Raw genomic sequence first — 15652 nt, forward strand, 5'->3', positions numbered from 1 at the left:
GGCTGAGCGATGGGATTGGGGCCAGCCCTGGCGAACCAGCTGTGAATTGAGCTGGATCGGAAAAAAGCGGGGAGTAGTAGTATAGTATAGGGATAAGGGTTTGAATGAGGTTGGGAGAGAGGGTGGAGAGAGTGTGAGATGGGATAGAGAGAGGATGGCAATGATGAAGACTAGTCTTTGACAGAAGGCTGAGCGAGGTGTTCGGTTGAGCGGTGCGCAATCGCCCTACATAGCTAATAAACGTCATAGCTGTATGCCCCAACTCTTCTCTTCTGGCACATCCGATCACGTGACCACTTCAGACCTCCACTTTGGAATTTCAGTCAGACATGGTCCAACTTGCCACTAACAAACATCCACATCCACATCCACATCCACCAGAAACACCATGCCCCCACCAGTGAGGGAACGGTACAATTCCAAGGCCCGAGGCTCCGTTGCTGGAGGGAGCTCTCACAAGAACCGCAAGCGCAAGGCCAAGCGCGAGGGCGAACCGGAAGAGGCTAAGCTCGCGCAGCCGCATCATGAGGCAGGCATGTCGAGCAAGAAGCGCAAGCGGCTCGATTCGTACATTGCAAGTTTCTCTACCATCTAAGCTAATGTAAAGCACAAGAAGCTGCAGCTGGAGCGCCGTGACGAGACGATTCAAAAGCTGGCCGCGTTGCAGAACAACGAAGCGAGCATGGCGATGGTCTCGTCGGCTGGACTCGGGCAGAATCCCTTTGCTCCACCTACGGCGCTTCAGCGCGCCGAGATTGCTGAGGATAAGGCAGTACGACGGGGGATTGAGAGGCTGAAGAGGCGACATGGCGAGGCCGACAGCGACTCGGAGGATGAAGGAAGGAGGAGAGTCGAAGTTGTGGCCACGGTGGCCGGGCAGGAGGAGATTGAGACGACCGTGTTGGAGACCAAGGGCGAGAGGAAAGCGCGAGAGAAGGCGGAGGCGCGCGGGAGCGGCAAGCTCAAGATGCCCAAGAAGGTGTGTCATCCAGATATAGGGAGACTGACGGCAGGCGGGATGGAACCCGGAGCTGAAGACGAAGGGCGACTCGTCGTCCGAGTTTGACTCGTCCGACTCGGGAGAGGACATCGAGTCTGAGGCAGAGGCAGAGAAAGTCGAGGAGCCGAAGGAGCTTCCAAAGCCCGCCCACTCGGCGCTGAAGCCGGTAGGCGGCGCCGTGAAGCCTGCAGCTGGGATTGCGCCCAAGGCCTCCACCGGGAGTGCGCTGAAACCTTTCAACGGGAGTGCTCTGAAGCCCTCAACTGGGAGTGCTCTGAAGCCTACAGCCGGTAGCGCGCTGAAACCGTCCCCCGGCGGCGCGCTTAAGGCGAACGTCGGAGGTGCTCTCAAGACTGCCGCGGACGGGTCGGCATACCAGCCCCGCGTTGTCACTCGCGGACCGAAGAAGTTTGCGCCCGCTCGCCGCAGGCAGGAGAGCAGCGAGATTAGCGACGGCGGCGAAGATTCGGACGGCGACGATTCCGACGACGAAGATTCGGACGATGAGAGCGACGACGACGAGGACAGCGACGACGAGGAGGACAGCGACGACGAGGAGGACAGCGACGGGGCCAGCGAGGAGGGGAGCGAGGGGGAGTCCGAGAGTGAGGGGGACGATTCCGACGAGCAGATGGAAGAAGACGGTGACACCGACGTTGCACCCAAGCAAAAGGTCAACTTCAAAGAGTGGGCGCTCAAGCAGATGGGTTCGGGGGACGCTGAGAAGAGCCTTGCCCCGGACCTCCTCTCGGCGCCCGTCCAGCCGAAGAAAACACCAGCCCCGAAGACTGGAGAGTTCGTCGGGCCTATGGGTGCTGCATACCACATCCCCGCCACCTCGCTGCTCACTGGTGATGAGGGTTTGGTGGCCAGACCCGCTCTCAAGCGCCGACCTTCGGTCGTCGAGGCGCGGATGGAGCTTCCTATCTTGGCCGAGGAGCAGACGATCGTCGAGGCTGTGCGCATGCACCCAGTCGTGATCATCTGTGGCGAAACGGGTTCAGGAAAGACGACGCAGGTCCCCCAAATGCTCTACGAGGCCGGGTTCGGTTTCGCGGGCAGCGCGAATCCCGGCATGGTAGCGGTTACCCAGCCGCGCCGTGTGGCGGCCGTTTCTTTGGCCGAGCGCGTGCGTGACGAGCTCGGCTTCCCCCCTTCCTCGGGGGTGGTTGCGCACCAGATTCGGTACAGTTCCACAACGGCGCCGGATACAGCGATCAAGTTCATGACGGACGGTGTGCTTCTGCGTGAGCTGGCCAACGACTTCCTCCTCTCCCGGTACAGTGTGGTTGTCGTCGACGAGGCGCACGAGCGCGGTGTGAACACGGACGTGCTCATCGGTGTGCTCTCGCGTGTCGCGCGCTTGCGCGAGAAGCGCTGGCGCGAGACCGAGGGTGCTGACCGCCTCTCGCCCCTCCGCCTCGTTATCATGTCTGCTACGCTGCGTGTGGCGGACTTCGCTGAGAACGCCACGCTCTTCGCCACGCCCCCGCCGGTCATCCACATCGGCGCGCGCCAGCACCCCGTCACGGTTCACTTCTCCCGGCGTACAGTGAGCGACTACGTCGGCGAGGCCTACAAGAAGGTGTCCAAGATCCATTCGCGCCTGCCCGCGGGAACGATTCTGGTGTTCCTCACGGGCCAGAGCGAGATCATGGGGCTGTGCCGCAAGCTCGAGGCCAAGTTTGGCGACAAGGGCAAGAAGGGAAAGAAGCCGATCAAGGTGGAGGACGAGGGGAGGCTGAAGCCCGAGGTGATTGAGGCCGAGGACGTCGATCTGGGCGGGGACCGCGATCTAGCCGCGGATGTCGACGATGGCGTCGCTGAGTCGGATGACGAGGCCCTTGACACGGAGGACGAGGACGACCTCGGCATCGAGGACACGGACAGTGAGATCCTAATCTAGGTCTAAGCTAACCCCAGTGCCCATGACTGTGCTCCCGCTCTACTCTCTACTGTCGCAGGATGCACAGATGGCCGTCTTCCGCCCTCCTCCCGACGGCCATCGTCTCGTGATTGTGTCAACAAACGTTGCCGAAACGTCCCTCACCATCCCGGGGGTGCGCTACGTCGTCGACTCGGGCCGCGCCAAGGAGCGGCAATACGACCACGCGTCGGGTGTGCAGACCTTTGCAGTGAGCTGGATCTCCAAGGCGAGCGCGGCGCAGCGTGCGGGCCGTGCGGGCCGTACCGGTCCAGGACACTGTTACCGGCTCTACTCGAGCGCGCTATTTGAAGACCATATGCCGGCCTTTGGCGAGCCCGAGATCCTGCGTATGCCAATCGAAGGCGTCGTCCTCAACATGAAGGCGATGAACATCGACGCCGTCATTAACTTCCCCTTCCCGACCCCGCCTGACCGGCAAGCGCTGCGCCGCGCCGAAGCCCTCCTCACCCATCTTGGGGCACTGGACCGGCCCTCTACCACCCGAATGATCGCCGGCGTACAGAAAACCGGAAGCGCGGGAGGAAAGATCACCGACCTCGGCCGCGCAATGGCAGCGTACCCCGTCTCGCCGCGTTTCGCAAAGATGCTCGCGGTGGGCAAGGAGAACGGCTGCCTGTCATTCGTCATTGCCATCGTGGCGGGATTGAGCGTCGGCGATCCGTTTGTCCATGAGAACGCTCTTGAGGCCGACTCGGACGAGGAGGGAGAGAGGGGGGCCGAGCTGGCTGGAATCACCAGCGATTCCGTGAGGGACAAGGAGAGGAGGCGCGACGTGCGTTCCCGCTTCTTCAAGCGGCACGCGGCATTCGACTCGGGCGAAAGCGACATGTTCAAGCTCCTCTCTGCGATCGGGGCATACGAGCATACTCCGACCACCTCTTTCTGTGCTGAATACTTCCTCCGCCCAAAGGCAATGCAGGAAATCCAACAACTTCGTGGACAAATTGCCCGGATCGCAGGCATCTCTCTCTCTCGAATGGCGCCTCCCTCATCAAAGGAACGCAAGATTCTGCGCCAGATCCTCTGCGCCGGCTTTATCGACCAAGTGGCCGTCCTGGAGTCTATCGCATCCAAGAAGGGCTCATCGGCCCACTCGTCGGCCCGGGGCGTACCATACCGCGCATTAGGTGTTCCCGAACCTGTATACCTCCACCCGTCGAGTGTTCTGTTCCACCACACACCACCCGATTTCGTTGTTTTCAGCGAAGTCGTACGCACAGCACGAGTGTGTCTCAAGGGCGTTACAAAGGTTCAGGCAAGCTGGTTGGCCGTGCTGGGCAAGGACATGTGTAGCTTTTCTCGGCCGCTTGAGACGCCTGGGATGCGGGCAAAGAGTTTGACGGCTACGGAGAGGGAGGTGGTGGTTGTGCCACACTTTGGGGATTTGGGGGTGGATTTGCCGCCTGTTAAGCGCAAGCAGAGGAGGGAGGGGACGAGATGGGTTACGTTGGAGGAGTAGTCCAGATCGGTGCTGGAACACATCATAGATCACTTCATATTGCATGTATCGTTCGAGGAGGCCGACGTGGTGCAGAGAGCAACTCAAGTGAGCCAGACTTGTAACCCCACATGGCGTCACCTTGAAGATGCTGACGAGCAGTGCATCATACAGTACAAGACCCCAGTCACATCCTAGTCCGCCTGGGCAGACCACGACGTCTCGACTCGCGACTCGACCATTACATCCACTTTGTTACCACCCGATACGCACGACCGCCCGCCCAACCCCCCGCACCCAATCACGCACACGCACGCTCCAACCACCCAACCCCTCAACCTGGCCCAGGAACGCATCCAGTCCCCCGCCAACGCCAAAGTAAAGCACCTGTGATCAGCCCCGCCCCCGCTCTCTATGACATACCTTTGCAGCGATGAGAATAACCGAAGAGCCCTCGGACAGCGGCGCCCGCGTGAAGTCGTCGATCTGGAGCGCGCCCAGCGAGTCCGAGAGGTCATTTTCCTTCCCGTTCTCCTTCTTGGAAGAGGCAGAGGCAGCCCGAATAACGTCGAGCAGCGGGCCCACGCTGTCCTCGGCATAGATCGTCTCGGCGCTCATGATCAAGTCATAGCTCCCAACACTCTGAGCCATACCCCCCCAATCGCCGCTCGTGAACTTGAGCTCGACGCCCCTCTCCTCCAACAGGGAGGTGAAGGCGTCCAGGACGGCTGGGGAGAGTTCGAGCGTCCCCGCGGCGTTAGGGTCGAAGGGACGTTTGATGTCTTCGTCTTCATCCTGGTCTTGCCAATCTTCCTCGTTCTCCGGCTCCTCCTCAATCGTATCCGACTTGGGTGGGCGAGGCAGGGCAGCGGCCTCAGCAGCCCCCCTAGCGGAGAGGGGAAGGGAGGGGAGGGCGGCAAGCACCAAATTCGGGAGGGTGACGAGCGACAACACGGGGAGGTTGTAGTCCTGTACGTGGATCACAGTTTTTCCTGGAGGTAAGGAAGAAGAGAGGAGACACCGCAAGAGGTACGCCGAGGGCAAACCGGTGCCGCAACCCAACTCGAGGACTTTACTGTCGCGCACCCAGTCGGCTTCGTTTCCCTTTGTTGCGGCAGAAATGACTTCCACGAGATCAACACCCCCCTCCCAGCTCTTGAGACCACCCTCATATGTCCCGGGAATGAGGTCCGTGTCCGCGTCGACGTACGCGTCCTCATCCTGACCACCCTCCTCCCCGCCACGGACTGCGAGCTGGAAACGCGCATCGTACAAGTCCCGACGTAGGAGGGGCGCTCCTCCGGATGGGTGCGGAAGAGGCGAGTAGGAGATGACGTCTGGGAGAGTTTTGATCTTGGATTAGTGGGGTGAAGGAAAAGAGGAGGGGACGCACGAGGTCGGCAAGCGTGTGGTCCTGCGATGGTCCAGGCTCACGCGAGTGCGCGGCCGAGGTGGCAACGACTTGGACGTCCTCGTCGTCCGATTCCTGTCGTTAATCCACAACTTGTGTTTCGAGCTCACGTCGACGAAAGAGAACTTGAACATGATGATGGTGGTTGAGCAACGGAGCAATTCGAGTTGTTGGAGGATGGAGGACCTCCACCGTGAGATTTTGCATTTGGACATTTCAAGATTTCAAGATTTGGGTGGCAACTTGAACTCTTGTCTTTCGTCAACACTCATCCAACCAATACAACCATGCCGCACAAACGTACGCTATCCATAGAATGCTCTGATATCAGGCGCCAAACGATCTGTCCGCGTAGCCGAGCGAGCTAAAATGGGATACTCCCTCCCCCCAAGCAAGAACGATCAAGAGGACATGCCTCGTGGCGCGATGCGTATCCTCAACGCGGGCAAGGTCCAGGCTGCGTTCCGCGCCTCTGGACGTACCACAAGCGAAGATACTGGCGAGCGTAAACGATCTCACGAAGAGACCAACACGCCAAATAAGCGGCGTAAAGAGAAAGAAGAGCTGCCCAAGATTGCACCACACGAGTCGTTGGGCGAGTACAATCGCCGTGTGGAGGCTCTGTTGCGCGACGGCGTGAGCGGGGCTATCAAGAAGGCTGAGGCGGCAAAGGGAGCTGCTAAGAGTGTGGCCGAGGAGGAGAAGAAGGCCCGGATTGCCAAGGCGCAGGGCAAGAAGGAGGCGGAGAAGAAGGAAGAGGGGGAGGTGCGGTTCAACAAACCCGAGAAGGCTTTTAAGGAGGTTGAGCGGCGGCGGCTCAATGATATTGTGCAGGCTCCCCCTTCTCTTCCTAGGTTACGGATGGCCGACAAGGCGCAGAAGAAGGCTGGGACCAAGAGCGAGCGCAATCCCCTCAATGCTGGGCAGAGGCGGATTATGGAGGCCGAGCGCGAGAGAGTCGTCGCCCTGTACCGCGACATGAAGGCTAAGAAGGAGGCTGAGAGGGCAAAATAGATAGACTAGACTGTATATTAGGCATACTTGATGGTGGGCTCGCTTGGACGTATTCGGACGTTTCAGACTACTGACATTACGCTACGCCTATGGTACATTCTTGGGCTATTGCCTGGCTGGTCAGAGGTCATACTCGTCCGAGTCCGAGTCGTCGTGCTTGCGCTGGATCTGGTGTCAGCTGGAACTCAAGTCAACTCACAGTGATGCCCGAGCCGAGGGTACGCGTGCGCGCCGAATTCTGGGTGGGCTTGGGGGCCGGGGCGGGCGCGGGCGCCGAGACCTGGTGTCAGTGATGGGCGGGAAGGGGTGATCAGAAGGTACACTGATCGCGCCGAACCCAGTACACAGCCGCCAGAAGCCAGCAGCTAGCCACTGGCGGCGGCTCGTTGTACACTCACTTGCTCGAGAAGACCCTTGAGCGCGTCGTCCGAGACCTGGCCGCGAATCTGGCCCTGCTGGCCCATGCGCACGAGGAGGTCCTCGACCTGCGCCGCCAGCTGGGGGCGCGTGAGGGATATCCGCGAGACTGGCGTCAGTTCGTGAGCCTGCAGCTGCGGCAGGGAACAAGGAGGTGGGGAGAGGAAGGAGAGTTGTGATGGGCGGAGCACCTCCACCGCCAGCTAGTGTGGCTGACCTGGCTGGCACTCGCGCACCACTCTGCCTTGTGGATCGTTTCCTTTGCCTTAGAGCTCTGCTTGCGTTCCCTCCTCCGTTCCCCCCCCCCCTCTCTGCCTCTCGGCCTCGCCGCCCCCTCCTCTCCGCCCCGCCACTCACGTCGCTCCCGAGCCTCGGACTCGAGCATCGCCTGGATCATGGTACGCTTCGCCTCAGCCTGCGCGGCCTGCCGCTGTGCCGCCTCGGGGTCATCTCCGCCCTGCTGCGGAGCCTGGGCGGGGCGCATACCTGCCGGGAGCTGGAACGACATGTTGCGTGAGTTGTGTAATGTCAACTGCCAAGTTGGAGTTGGAAGAGTGTAAGGCGCCACAAGGCCTGGCCGCGGCGTTTTGGGCGGGGCTCCAGCACGAATCGTCATTGTCGAGTTTGGACTTCGCATTCCATTCAATTCGACTCTCAAGATCACAAACTAACACATCAACATTCAAAGCAAGCATGAGCGATACCAAGGCCCGTGGGCCAGTTGAGGAACTCATCTCCAAGCGCCTGCGGCCGCTCAACAAGAAGATTGTGGGTCTAAGGAGAGAGAGAGAGAGAGAGAGAGTGAAGGGAGCTGATAACAGCAACGCTTCAAGGGGTACACCACCAAGCCAGAGGCCGAGCTGAACGACGACCAGCGTGCCGGTCTCGCTTCGCTTCCGCAGCTCGAGGCGGCCGTCAAAGAGCTCGAAGACCTCTCCCGTGCCGTCGAGGATGCCGAGCTCGTCGCAGCCGCCAAGATCCGCGAAGAGCGCGAAGCCGCCGACCGCGCCTTCGACGCGCGCGTTGCAGCTGCGACCGCCTCTTTCCAGCTCGCCGTCGCCGAGCGCCTCGCCTCTTTTCTCTGTCTCCACACCCTCCTACGCCCAGCCCGCCCCGACGACCACGAGAACCTGACTTTTGCGCCCCTCGCCCTCCCCCTCCGCCTCCAGGATGAGGTGCGCGCTACCGACATCCTCCGCGTCGCTCGCATGTACGATGACCTCACTACGGGTGGAGACGCCGGACATGGTGTTTTGGTTTCGCTTTCCGTTGGTCCTAATGAGAACGACGAGGAGGACGAGCGCGTCCATCACCTGCTTCATCTCCTCTCGCAGGAAGAGGAGGAGGAGGAGAGTGTCCCCCTCGATGAGCAGAGTAATGTGCCCGAGGCTCCGCAGAGCGTTGCCGATACGCTGGGGACTTCAGAGGATTCCGAGTTTGATCCACAGCGCACGCCTGTTGTTAATACTGCTAGCCTGGGACAGCTTGACGAGCCGGTGACACGGGGAGTCGCGCTCAACTTCCTCCAGGAGGACGAGCTTGCGCCTGAGCCGCACGACTTCGAGGTCGAGGTGGAGACGCCTATCAGCAATGTGGTGGTGAGTGATCGGCGGAGAGGGAGAGGGAGAGTTGGATGAAAGGACGCTGGGGAGAGGGTTGAGGAGGCGTCCGGACCGGGGGAGGAGGAGCGGGGAATGGCGGGGAAAAGTGATGAGGAATGGAGATGGATGGCGAAAGGAGATGACAAGCGAAGAACACGCAGCTGACACCAGTCGTCGCGCCAGTCAGTCACGATGGACTGGGCCGACCACGATGACGACGACTCTGCCGCGCGCTTCGCAGCGGCAATGGGTACTGACCCGGAGGCCGAGGAGGAGGACGAAGCCGAGGTGACTGTCCAGGTCATTGTCGAGACGCAGGAGGCCGAGGTTAAGCCCGACGCCGACGCCGAGCCTGCAGCCGTGCCTGAAGCTGAGCAAGTCGCCGTATCGGCCGACGGCGAGCGCCGGAAGCGCAAGCCCAGACCGCGCAAGAAGGAGGACGGCGCGGGCGGCGTGGGCAAGGGCAAGCCCGTCGACGACGAGGGGTTCGAGGTCAAGACTGCGCGGCGGGCGAGTACGCAGCGCGGGCGTGGGCGTGGACGTGGGCGTGGGGGTGGTGAGTGCATCCAGAAGCTAGAGCTAATCCCAGCTCGCGAGGGTGGGCGTCAGGGCGAGCGCGAGCCTCGTGAAGGAGGCGAGCGGCGTAAGACTGAGAACAAGGAGGGCAAGGAGAATGAGCAACGACGCGGTCCGCGCAAGGACAACGCGCCCAAGGATAAGCCCAAGGAGACGAAACCCAAGCCGTCAATTTACAAGGCCGTGCAGCCTGGCGCGCCTGTTTCGGTGCCCATTCTGTGAGAGACAGGGAGAGACAGAGACCGAGGGAGATGGACAAGCGACACCATGGTCGATATGCATGAGAAGTTACAACTGGTACAGGCGAACGGGATGGAATGTGGATCCCGGAAACATGGCGAATTTTAGCTGTTGTCGTCGGCACCAGGGCCGTCAAACGACGCGTCAAAACTCGTGTGGAACGAGTCGTCAAAGCTCGAGTCAACCTCAGTGCGTTCCGAGATGCGTCCGAGGCGGCGGTTCGCGAACGTGATGACGAGGCGGTCGGGCTGGCCGCCGGGAGGTGTGGGCACCAAGTCGACTGGCTGGGCGAGGGGAGACATCTCTATGTGTTCCTCAGGCGTCGAGGACGCGAGTGATGGCAGGGCGGCCGTGAGTGCAGCAAAGTCGAATACGTCGTCGCGGAGAGGTGAGCTAGTGAGTCGCGGCGACATGAGCGGCGACATGAGTGTCGGCGTGAGGGAGAGGGGGTGTAAGGTCGCGGGGGAAAGGATGAGGGGCGACTTGACGGGTGCGAGGGCGAGAGCGGAAGCGGAAGCGTCTGATTCGGGCTTAGGGACATCTAACGAGGCGTCGACGTCGGGCTCCTTCTCGTTCTTCGGCCCGTCGTCGATCTTTGGCGCATTCTCAAACTTGTCGGTCACCTTCTCAACCTGGTCATCGTCCATCTTGCCGTCGTCCTCGACCTCCTCGACCCTCTCGGCCTTCTCGTCAAGCACCCCGAGGTCGAGGTCGAGCATGTCGTTCCCGACAGCAGGGAGTGCGGGGCCTGGGGAGACAGGACGCACGGGGGCCCTCACTGCCTTGATGATGCGGGGGGGAAGGCGCGTGAACCGCGACGTTGGGGTGCTGGTGGCGGAGCGGGTGGTAGTGCCAGCCGGCCCACTGGTGCGAGTGGCAGTACGCACAGCCGCGGCGGTGGCTGGGCGCACGGGCCGCGTGTTGGACGTGGCGGCCGTGCTGGCAGGCGATGGGCCGGAGCGGACCGTGGTCGCCGATGCGGCGCGAGGGGCGGCAAGAGGCACGCGGGCGGGGGCAGAGTTTGTTGACGGACGGACTGGGGCACGTGCCGTTATGGGAGCTCTAGTCGCTGTGGTCGACGTGGGACGCTTTAGCGCATCAGTCGCCGACGGGGGCCGCGCGCGGGCCGCTGACGAGGTCGTCGGACGGACAGCACCCGTAGCGGTGGCGGGTCGCGTGGCTGTGGTGCGACTGGCCCCAATCACCGATCTGCTCGTCGTCGTGGTTGCACCTGCCCGTTGTGCGGGTACGCGTGCAGTTTCCTTGGCCTCGTTTGTCATTTTCTTCTTTTGAAGAAGAGGGTGGTTGAGGCAATGGTCTGGAACAAGAGTAATTGTAGAAGAAAAGGGTTCAACATCCATCAAGTCGCGTGGCGGGGAAGGTGGGGAAGGTGGGGTGCGAAGACTCATCGGGCGGATCTGGGCCAGTGTCACCATCGTCTCCACCACGTTTGGTACGCTGTCCGACCATTCGGGAACGTACGGCCTATCCACCGCTGTCGGGGCCGCATACTCGAGCTCAAAGTCGTCCTCAGCCACAATCTCTATCTGCTCCACCTCGGCCTCGAGGATCGAGTCGAGTGAGATATCGGCGTCCTCGTGCGGCGGGGTCTGAAGACTTGCGCGTGACCGCCGCCGCGTCCGCTGTGCGCTAGGAAGTGGGACAGGTGGCTCATCGTGGTAGATAAGTGGGGCGGGGGTGCGCATATGCCGCGGACCGGGCGTCTTCATGTGGCTAGGGCCAGGGGTCTTGAGCCGCAGCGGCACCTTCTTCTCCTTCTTGCCCTCGTCCTGGAATAACCGCTTTGGCGCTACTGTCAGCATAGCCAGTATTGGGCCTACCAATGTCCTCGGACGGCTGCTGGACTTGTACGTTGCGGTCGACTGTGCGTGCGCCGAGGGCCCGGCCAGAGGGACCGGCCTTGCCGAGCGGAGCACGAGATGGCGTCTTGGATGGGAGCGCACCTGCATTCTCCTTATCTAGGCGTGCGCGGCGCGTCGTACCGGGCGCGTTGCGCGTATGGGGTTGTGCCTGGGGCATGAACATGGCGTTGGGAAGGTGCGTGGTGTTGGTTGGTGGAAGTCGGAATTGAATTGATGGGATACGGAAGGGTACAGCTGGCAGGAGTAACAAGACTGTATGCAATATTGAGTAAACAAGAGGATTGTAGTTGTTGAATGGATTGGTTGTTTGGTTGTTGGATGTTGGATGTTGGATGTTGTTATCTCTGAATGTTATGTTGGGTGGCGAGATGAGTTACGACTAGAGAGATATCAGTCGCGTCAAGTTGCCACATGAGAATTGAGGTATATTTCCGAAATTAATGCCGCAAGTGTCGTCCGCCGGCATGGAAAGCGAGCACTACTCGCCATACAGAGCCACCTCCAACCCACCCCTCGACCCCTCATCAACCACCTGCCAGGTGCGTCACCGCTACCTCGGAGACGCCGAGAGAGCACAGAGTAGAGCTGAAGGAATAAATGCTGACGCTTGATCAAACTCCGACGCCGAACTCACGCACAACATCTCAATCTCAACCTTGATCCAACCTCGAAACATCGAAACTGCCCCTTACACCCCAACCCCTCGGTCTCTGCCGATGCCGGTCCGCGCGTGCCGACTGTCGCTACCTCTGTTCCATCTCTAATGATGATGATAACGACGATGATGATGATGGCAACGATGATCACTCGACGATGATGCGCCCCCACTGGACATGGTTGTCACCCCCGATCGGTCACCGGCCTCAACTTGCAACTCTGGCTCTTCTCGTGCAGCCGTCAAAACAAGCATGGACAAGGACAAGCTCGCCAAGCTCCAGGCTCAGGTCCGCATTGGTACGTCGCGCGCGCAGCACTCGACGAGCGCTAGTTTGTTTGTTTGGTTGAATGCTGACGCTGCTGCAATTGACTTTTGACTCGACATGGCACCTCCACTCCGTCTTCCATTCACTCGTCTTCACTCGTCTCCACATCCTCGCGTCACTTGGGTCTACAGGCGGCAAGGGCACTCCCCGTCGCAAGCAGGTCAAGAAGTCGGTGACTTCGGCGCAGGGCGACGACCGCAAGCTCCAGGCCGCGCTCAAGAAGCTCGGCGTCTCGCCCATCCAGGGCGTTGAGGAGGTCAACATGTTCAAGGAGGACGGCAACGTGCTTCACTTTGGCGCGCCGAAGGGTGGGTGTTGGTTCTTGGCCCTTCTCCAGCTCTCTCATCGCGCTCTGCTCATCTCATCCTCATCTTGTCTCAACTTTGCTAACCCTAGTCGCCGTCCACGCCGCGCTCCCCTCGAACACACTCGCAGTCTACGGCCCCGGCCAGACTAAGGAGCTCACCGAGCTCGTTCCCGGCATCCTTAACCAGCTCGGCCCCGACTCGCTCGCCAACCTCCGCCGCCTCGCCGAGTCGTACCAGACGCTCACGCAGCGCCAGGCCGACGCCGCCAAGGGGAAGGACGGTGAGGTCGGTGACGAGGACGACATCCCCGACCTGGTGGAGAACTTTGACGAGGCGGAGAAGAAGGTGGCCGACCTCGAGGAGCTCGAGTAGGGTTTGTAGGTTGTGATGTTACAGCCGTGTACCGACCCGGCGAGGCTGCGAAGACGCGAGCGAAGACTGGAGCAAAGCGAGAGTCGAGCGTCGGAGGATATGGGGGGTTTGGAGGAGAGAGGTGAGGGGCGCTGGGAACGTTCGGACAAGGAGAGAGCCTCAGTCGCACGACATCTGCCTGTCAGTTGCCCGAGTCGAGGCGAGCGAGTGTCGTAGATCGTAGGGCATAACGACACACCACAACCCTGTTAGTCAAAGGGAGTATGAGGAGCAGAGGTGCGTGTCTCCGTTTCGCTGGGCCTACTCGTCTTCAGTTGGTACCTGCTCGTCTTGGTCTTGGACTCGTGGTGGGGGCACTGTGAGCCAATGTCATGATGGAGTGAGATTCACAACGCTGAGTACACAACGTACGGTGTACAGCATACGGCGTCAGATCTCAGACTATCACTTCCAATATCGCTATGTTCCTGACTGGAAGAGAAGGGCAAGACGACTGGTTCCGTTTGAACAACGAGTCAGGGGGTAGGTAGTACTAAATATGCAGAATCACCATCGAGGCGATCCATGCATATTCTACATCTCTGTCATACTCCATTTCTCCCTCTAGCGTCCACTACGACTGATAACTCACTGTCCCCCGGTCGTCAGCCTCAAGCCGCGCATACTCGAGCACCATCCGCAGCATGTATGCATGCATGTCCTCCCATCACCTGTGGGTGTGTGCCAAGTGTACGGCCGACTCTGCGGTATCGCGGGCAGCGTCCTGGGTGCTCATGAGGTACGAGAGGGCGTCGAATAGCTCGCTGTAGTCTGTTTAGACGGCTGGAGTTAGATTGAGAGGAAGAAGGTTTGGAAGCTGATCTCTTGACGACCATTCGACCAAAGCGCGACTACCGAGATTCAACTTGACTCTGCGCTACTCCTTCCTCAACCCTTCCTAACTCTCTCTTCTCTCTCTGATCCTCCTCCTCCTCCTCCTCCTCCTCCTCCTCCTCCTCCTCCTCCTCCTCCTCCTCCTCCTCCTCCTCCTCCTCCTCCTCCTCCTCCTCCTCCTCCTCCTCCTCCTCCTACTCCTCATCATCATCATCATCATCATCATCATCCTCCACCTCCTCACGCTGCCTGTATTCACTGACACCGCCGAAGCTGGCGCGCATCCTGTTCTTCCGCTTCTTCTTCTCCCGCCCCAGCTTTCACTCTAACTCCCTCTCAAACTATATATTTGCCCTCTTCCATCCCGCGCACCTCCACTCACACGAGTGCACGGAGTGCACTAGGTGTGCCTTCCACCCCAACGTAATACCGGTGGCAGTACTCGCTGACCGCTGGCCCCAACGTCTTTGACTGACGGCGGAGGAGCAAGCCCCACCGCCGCTGACCGCGGTCAATCAGCTCGTCGATGGGATGTTCGGCGCTCATCCGTTTGGAATTTATGCCAAAGCCCTTGATCAACCCATCTGGAGCGAAATCGAGCGACAGGCGGTCTCGAGGGCTAGGGTATTCTGTAGTTGCGGTGTTCGGTCACTGAGTGGGGGATGAAGAAGAGGATGGCGACGAAGAGGACCCCAAAGAGGGTGAGTCGGAGTGCGCGCCGCCCGCAATATATATATCCTAGCGCTTCAAGTGCAGCATGGCTGTGAAGAGAGAGGAGATTAATCTCTCCTCTCTGAGATGATGTTACGACTGAACTGACCATGGCCGATGCGCAGACCTCTCTTCGCCACCTCCTCGCTTACACTTGTGGTATGTGGTATATGTCACTCATCGCCTCTTGTCATTCGTCACACTTGTCTCGTTGCTTAGCTCATGGCATGTCGCACACTCCACTTATACAACTTCCGGCAATAATTTTTGACAATCGTGACTATTCGGCTTCCAACTCGTGCGCGCCGACCGCCGCTTTTTGCGGACCACAGCTATGCAGTTGTTCTCTTGCGCAGACACTCGCAACATCATCCATTATGCCTGGCAAGCGCTACACAACTCCAGAGCGCATTTCATTTGGTGCAGATGCGCAGTACTTGTTGCCTGTAAAGTGTGGATCGGTGCGGCCAAGCCTGGTGGAAGGCGGGAAGCAGTCGAACCTCCAAGTACAAGTTAGTTAAGTGTTCGGTCTAAGCCAGAGAGTGCTCCAAGTGTAACTGTCTTCTTTCTCTCAGTCACGGGTGCATCGACAAAGTAGTTAGGGGTCCAAAGGATGTCTTATATGTAGTCATGTCCAACTTTGGAGTAGCTATAGACAGCTATGAAACATGCAGGTGATTGCTATTTTGTATGCGGGTGGTTGTCATCACATATTCAAGGATCCTGCAATCCATCTCTCAGTCTTTAGTAGATTGCGGCAGGGTGCAGAAGATTGTTGAGGTGTTTCTGTCAGGAGTCTGTATGTTGCGGGGTTGTCGCCAGCAATGTCTAACTGTGTAGAGGATCGCAGTGTGTTGCTAGTACGTTGCTACCAGTT

At 59.8% G+C, this 15652-nt stretch overlaps 7 protein-coding genes across 7 annotated transcripts; 4 read left to right on the forward strand and 3 right to left on the reverse strand.

Moving 5' to 3' along the window:
- Positions 1–388: 388 nt before the first annotated feature.
- ECM16 (uncharacterized protein) lies at positions 389–4407 on the forward strand (the record flags this gene model as incomplete). The annotated part of the gene is made up of 4 exons (XM_060598581.1): positions 389–578; positions 678–979; positions 1014–2889; positions 2924–4407. The coding sequence occupies 4 exons, from the start codon at positions 389–391 to the stop codon at positions 4405–4407; spliced, it is 3852 nt and encodes a 1283-aa protein (XP_060455360.1).
- A 234-nt stretch (positions 4408–4641) lies between these two features.
- On the reverse strand, positions 4642–5931 carry CcaverHIS019_0301650 (uncharacterized protein; the record flags this gene model as incomplete). Its single annotated transcript, XM_060598582.1, has 4 exons — positions 4642–4773; positions 4810–5739; positions 5780–5872; positions 5908–5931. The coding sequence occupies 4 exons, from the start codon at positions 5929–5931 to the stop codon at positions 4642–4644; spliced, it is 1179 nt and encodes a 392-aa protein (XP_060455361.1).
- A 235-nt stretch (positions 5932–6166) lies between these two features.
- Positions 6167–6811, forward strand: CcaverHIS019_0301660 (uncharacterized protein; the record flags this gene model as incomplete). The annotated part of the gene is made up of 1 exon (XM_060598583.1): positions 6167–6811. One exon carries the CDS (start codon positions 6167–6169, stop codon positions 6809–6811), a length of 645 nt encoding a protein of 214 aa, XP_060455362.1.
- Positions 6812–6931: 120 nt separating this feature from the next.
- Positions 6932–7736, reverse strand: CcaverHIS019_0301670 (uncharacterized protein; the record flags this gene model as incomplete). Its single annotated transcript, XM_060598584.1, has 4 exons — positions 6932–6979; positions 7011–7091; positions 7210–7337; positions 7586–7736. The coding sequence occupies 4 exons, from the start codon at positions 7734–7736 to the stop codon at positions 6932–6934; spliced, it is 408 nt and encodes a 135-aa protein (XP_060455363.1).
- Positions 7737–7921: 185 nt separating this feature from the next.
- CcaverHIS019_0301680 (uncharacterized protein) lies at positions 7922–9627 on the forward strand (the record flags this gene model as incomplete). The annotated part of the gene is made up of 4 exons (XM_060598585.1): positions 7922–7996; positions 8050–8826; positions 9001–9385; positions 9419–9627. The coding sequence occupies 4 exons, from the start codon at positions 7922–7924 to the stop codon at positions 9625–9627; spliced, it is 1446 nt and encodes a 481-aa protein (XP_060455364.1).
- A 122-nt stretch (positions 9628–9749) lies between these two features.
- Positions 9750–11691, reverse strand: CcaverHIS019_0301690 (uncharacterized protein; the record flags this gene model as incomplete). Its single annotated transcript, XM_060598586.1, has 2 exons — positions 9750–11455; positions 11487–11691. The coding sequence occupies 2 exons, from the start codon at positions 11689–11691 to the stop codon at positions 9750–9752; spliced, it is 1911 nt and encodes a 636-aa protein (XP_060455365.1).
- A 277-nt stretch (positions 11692–11968) lies between these two features.
- EGD1 (uncharacterized protein) lies at positions 11969–13191 on the forward strand (the record flags this gene model as incomplete). Its single annotated transcript, XM_060598587.1, has 5 exons — positions 11969–11977; positions 12022–12067; positions 12423–12482; positions 12643–12819; positions 12908–13191. 5 exons carry the CDS (start codon positions 11969–11971, stop codon positions 13189–13191), a joined length of 576 nt encoding a protein of 191 aa, XP_060455366.1.
- Positions 13192–15652: the final 2461 nt, after the last annotated feature.

This window comes from Cutaneotrichosporon cavernicola (assembly GCF_030864355.1).
Source record: "Cutaneotrichosporon cavernicola HIS019 DNA, chromosome: 3".
Taxonomy (NCBI): Eukaryota; Fungi; Basidiomycota; class Tremellomycetes; order Trichosporonales; family Trichosporonaceae; genus Cutaneotrichosporon; species Cutaneotrichosporon cavernicola.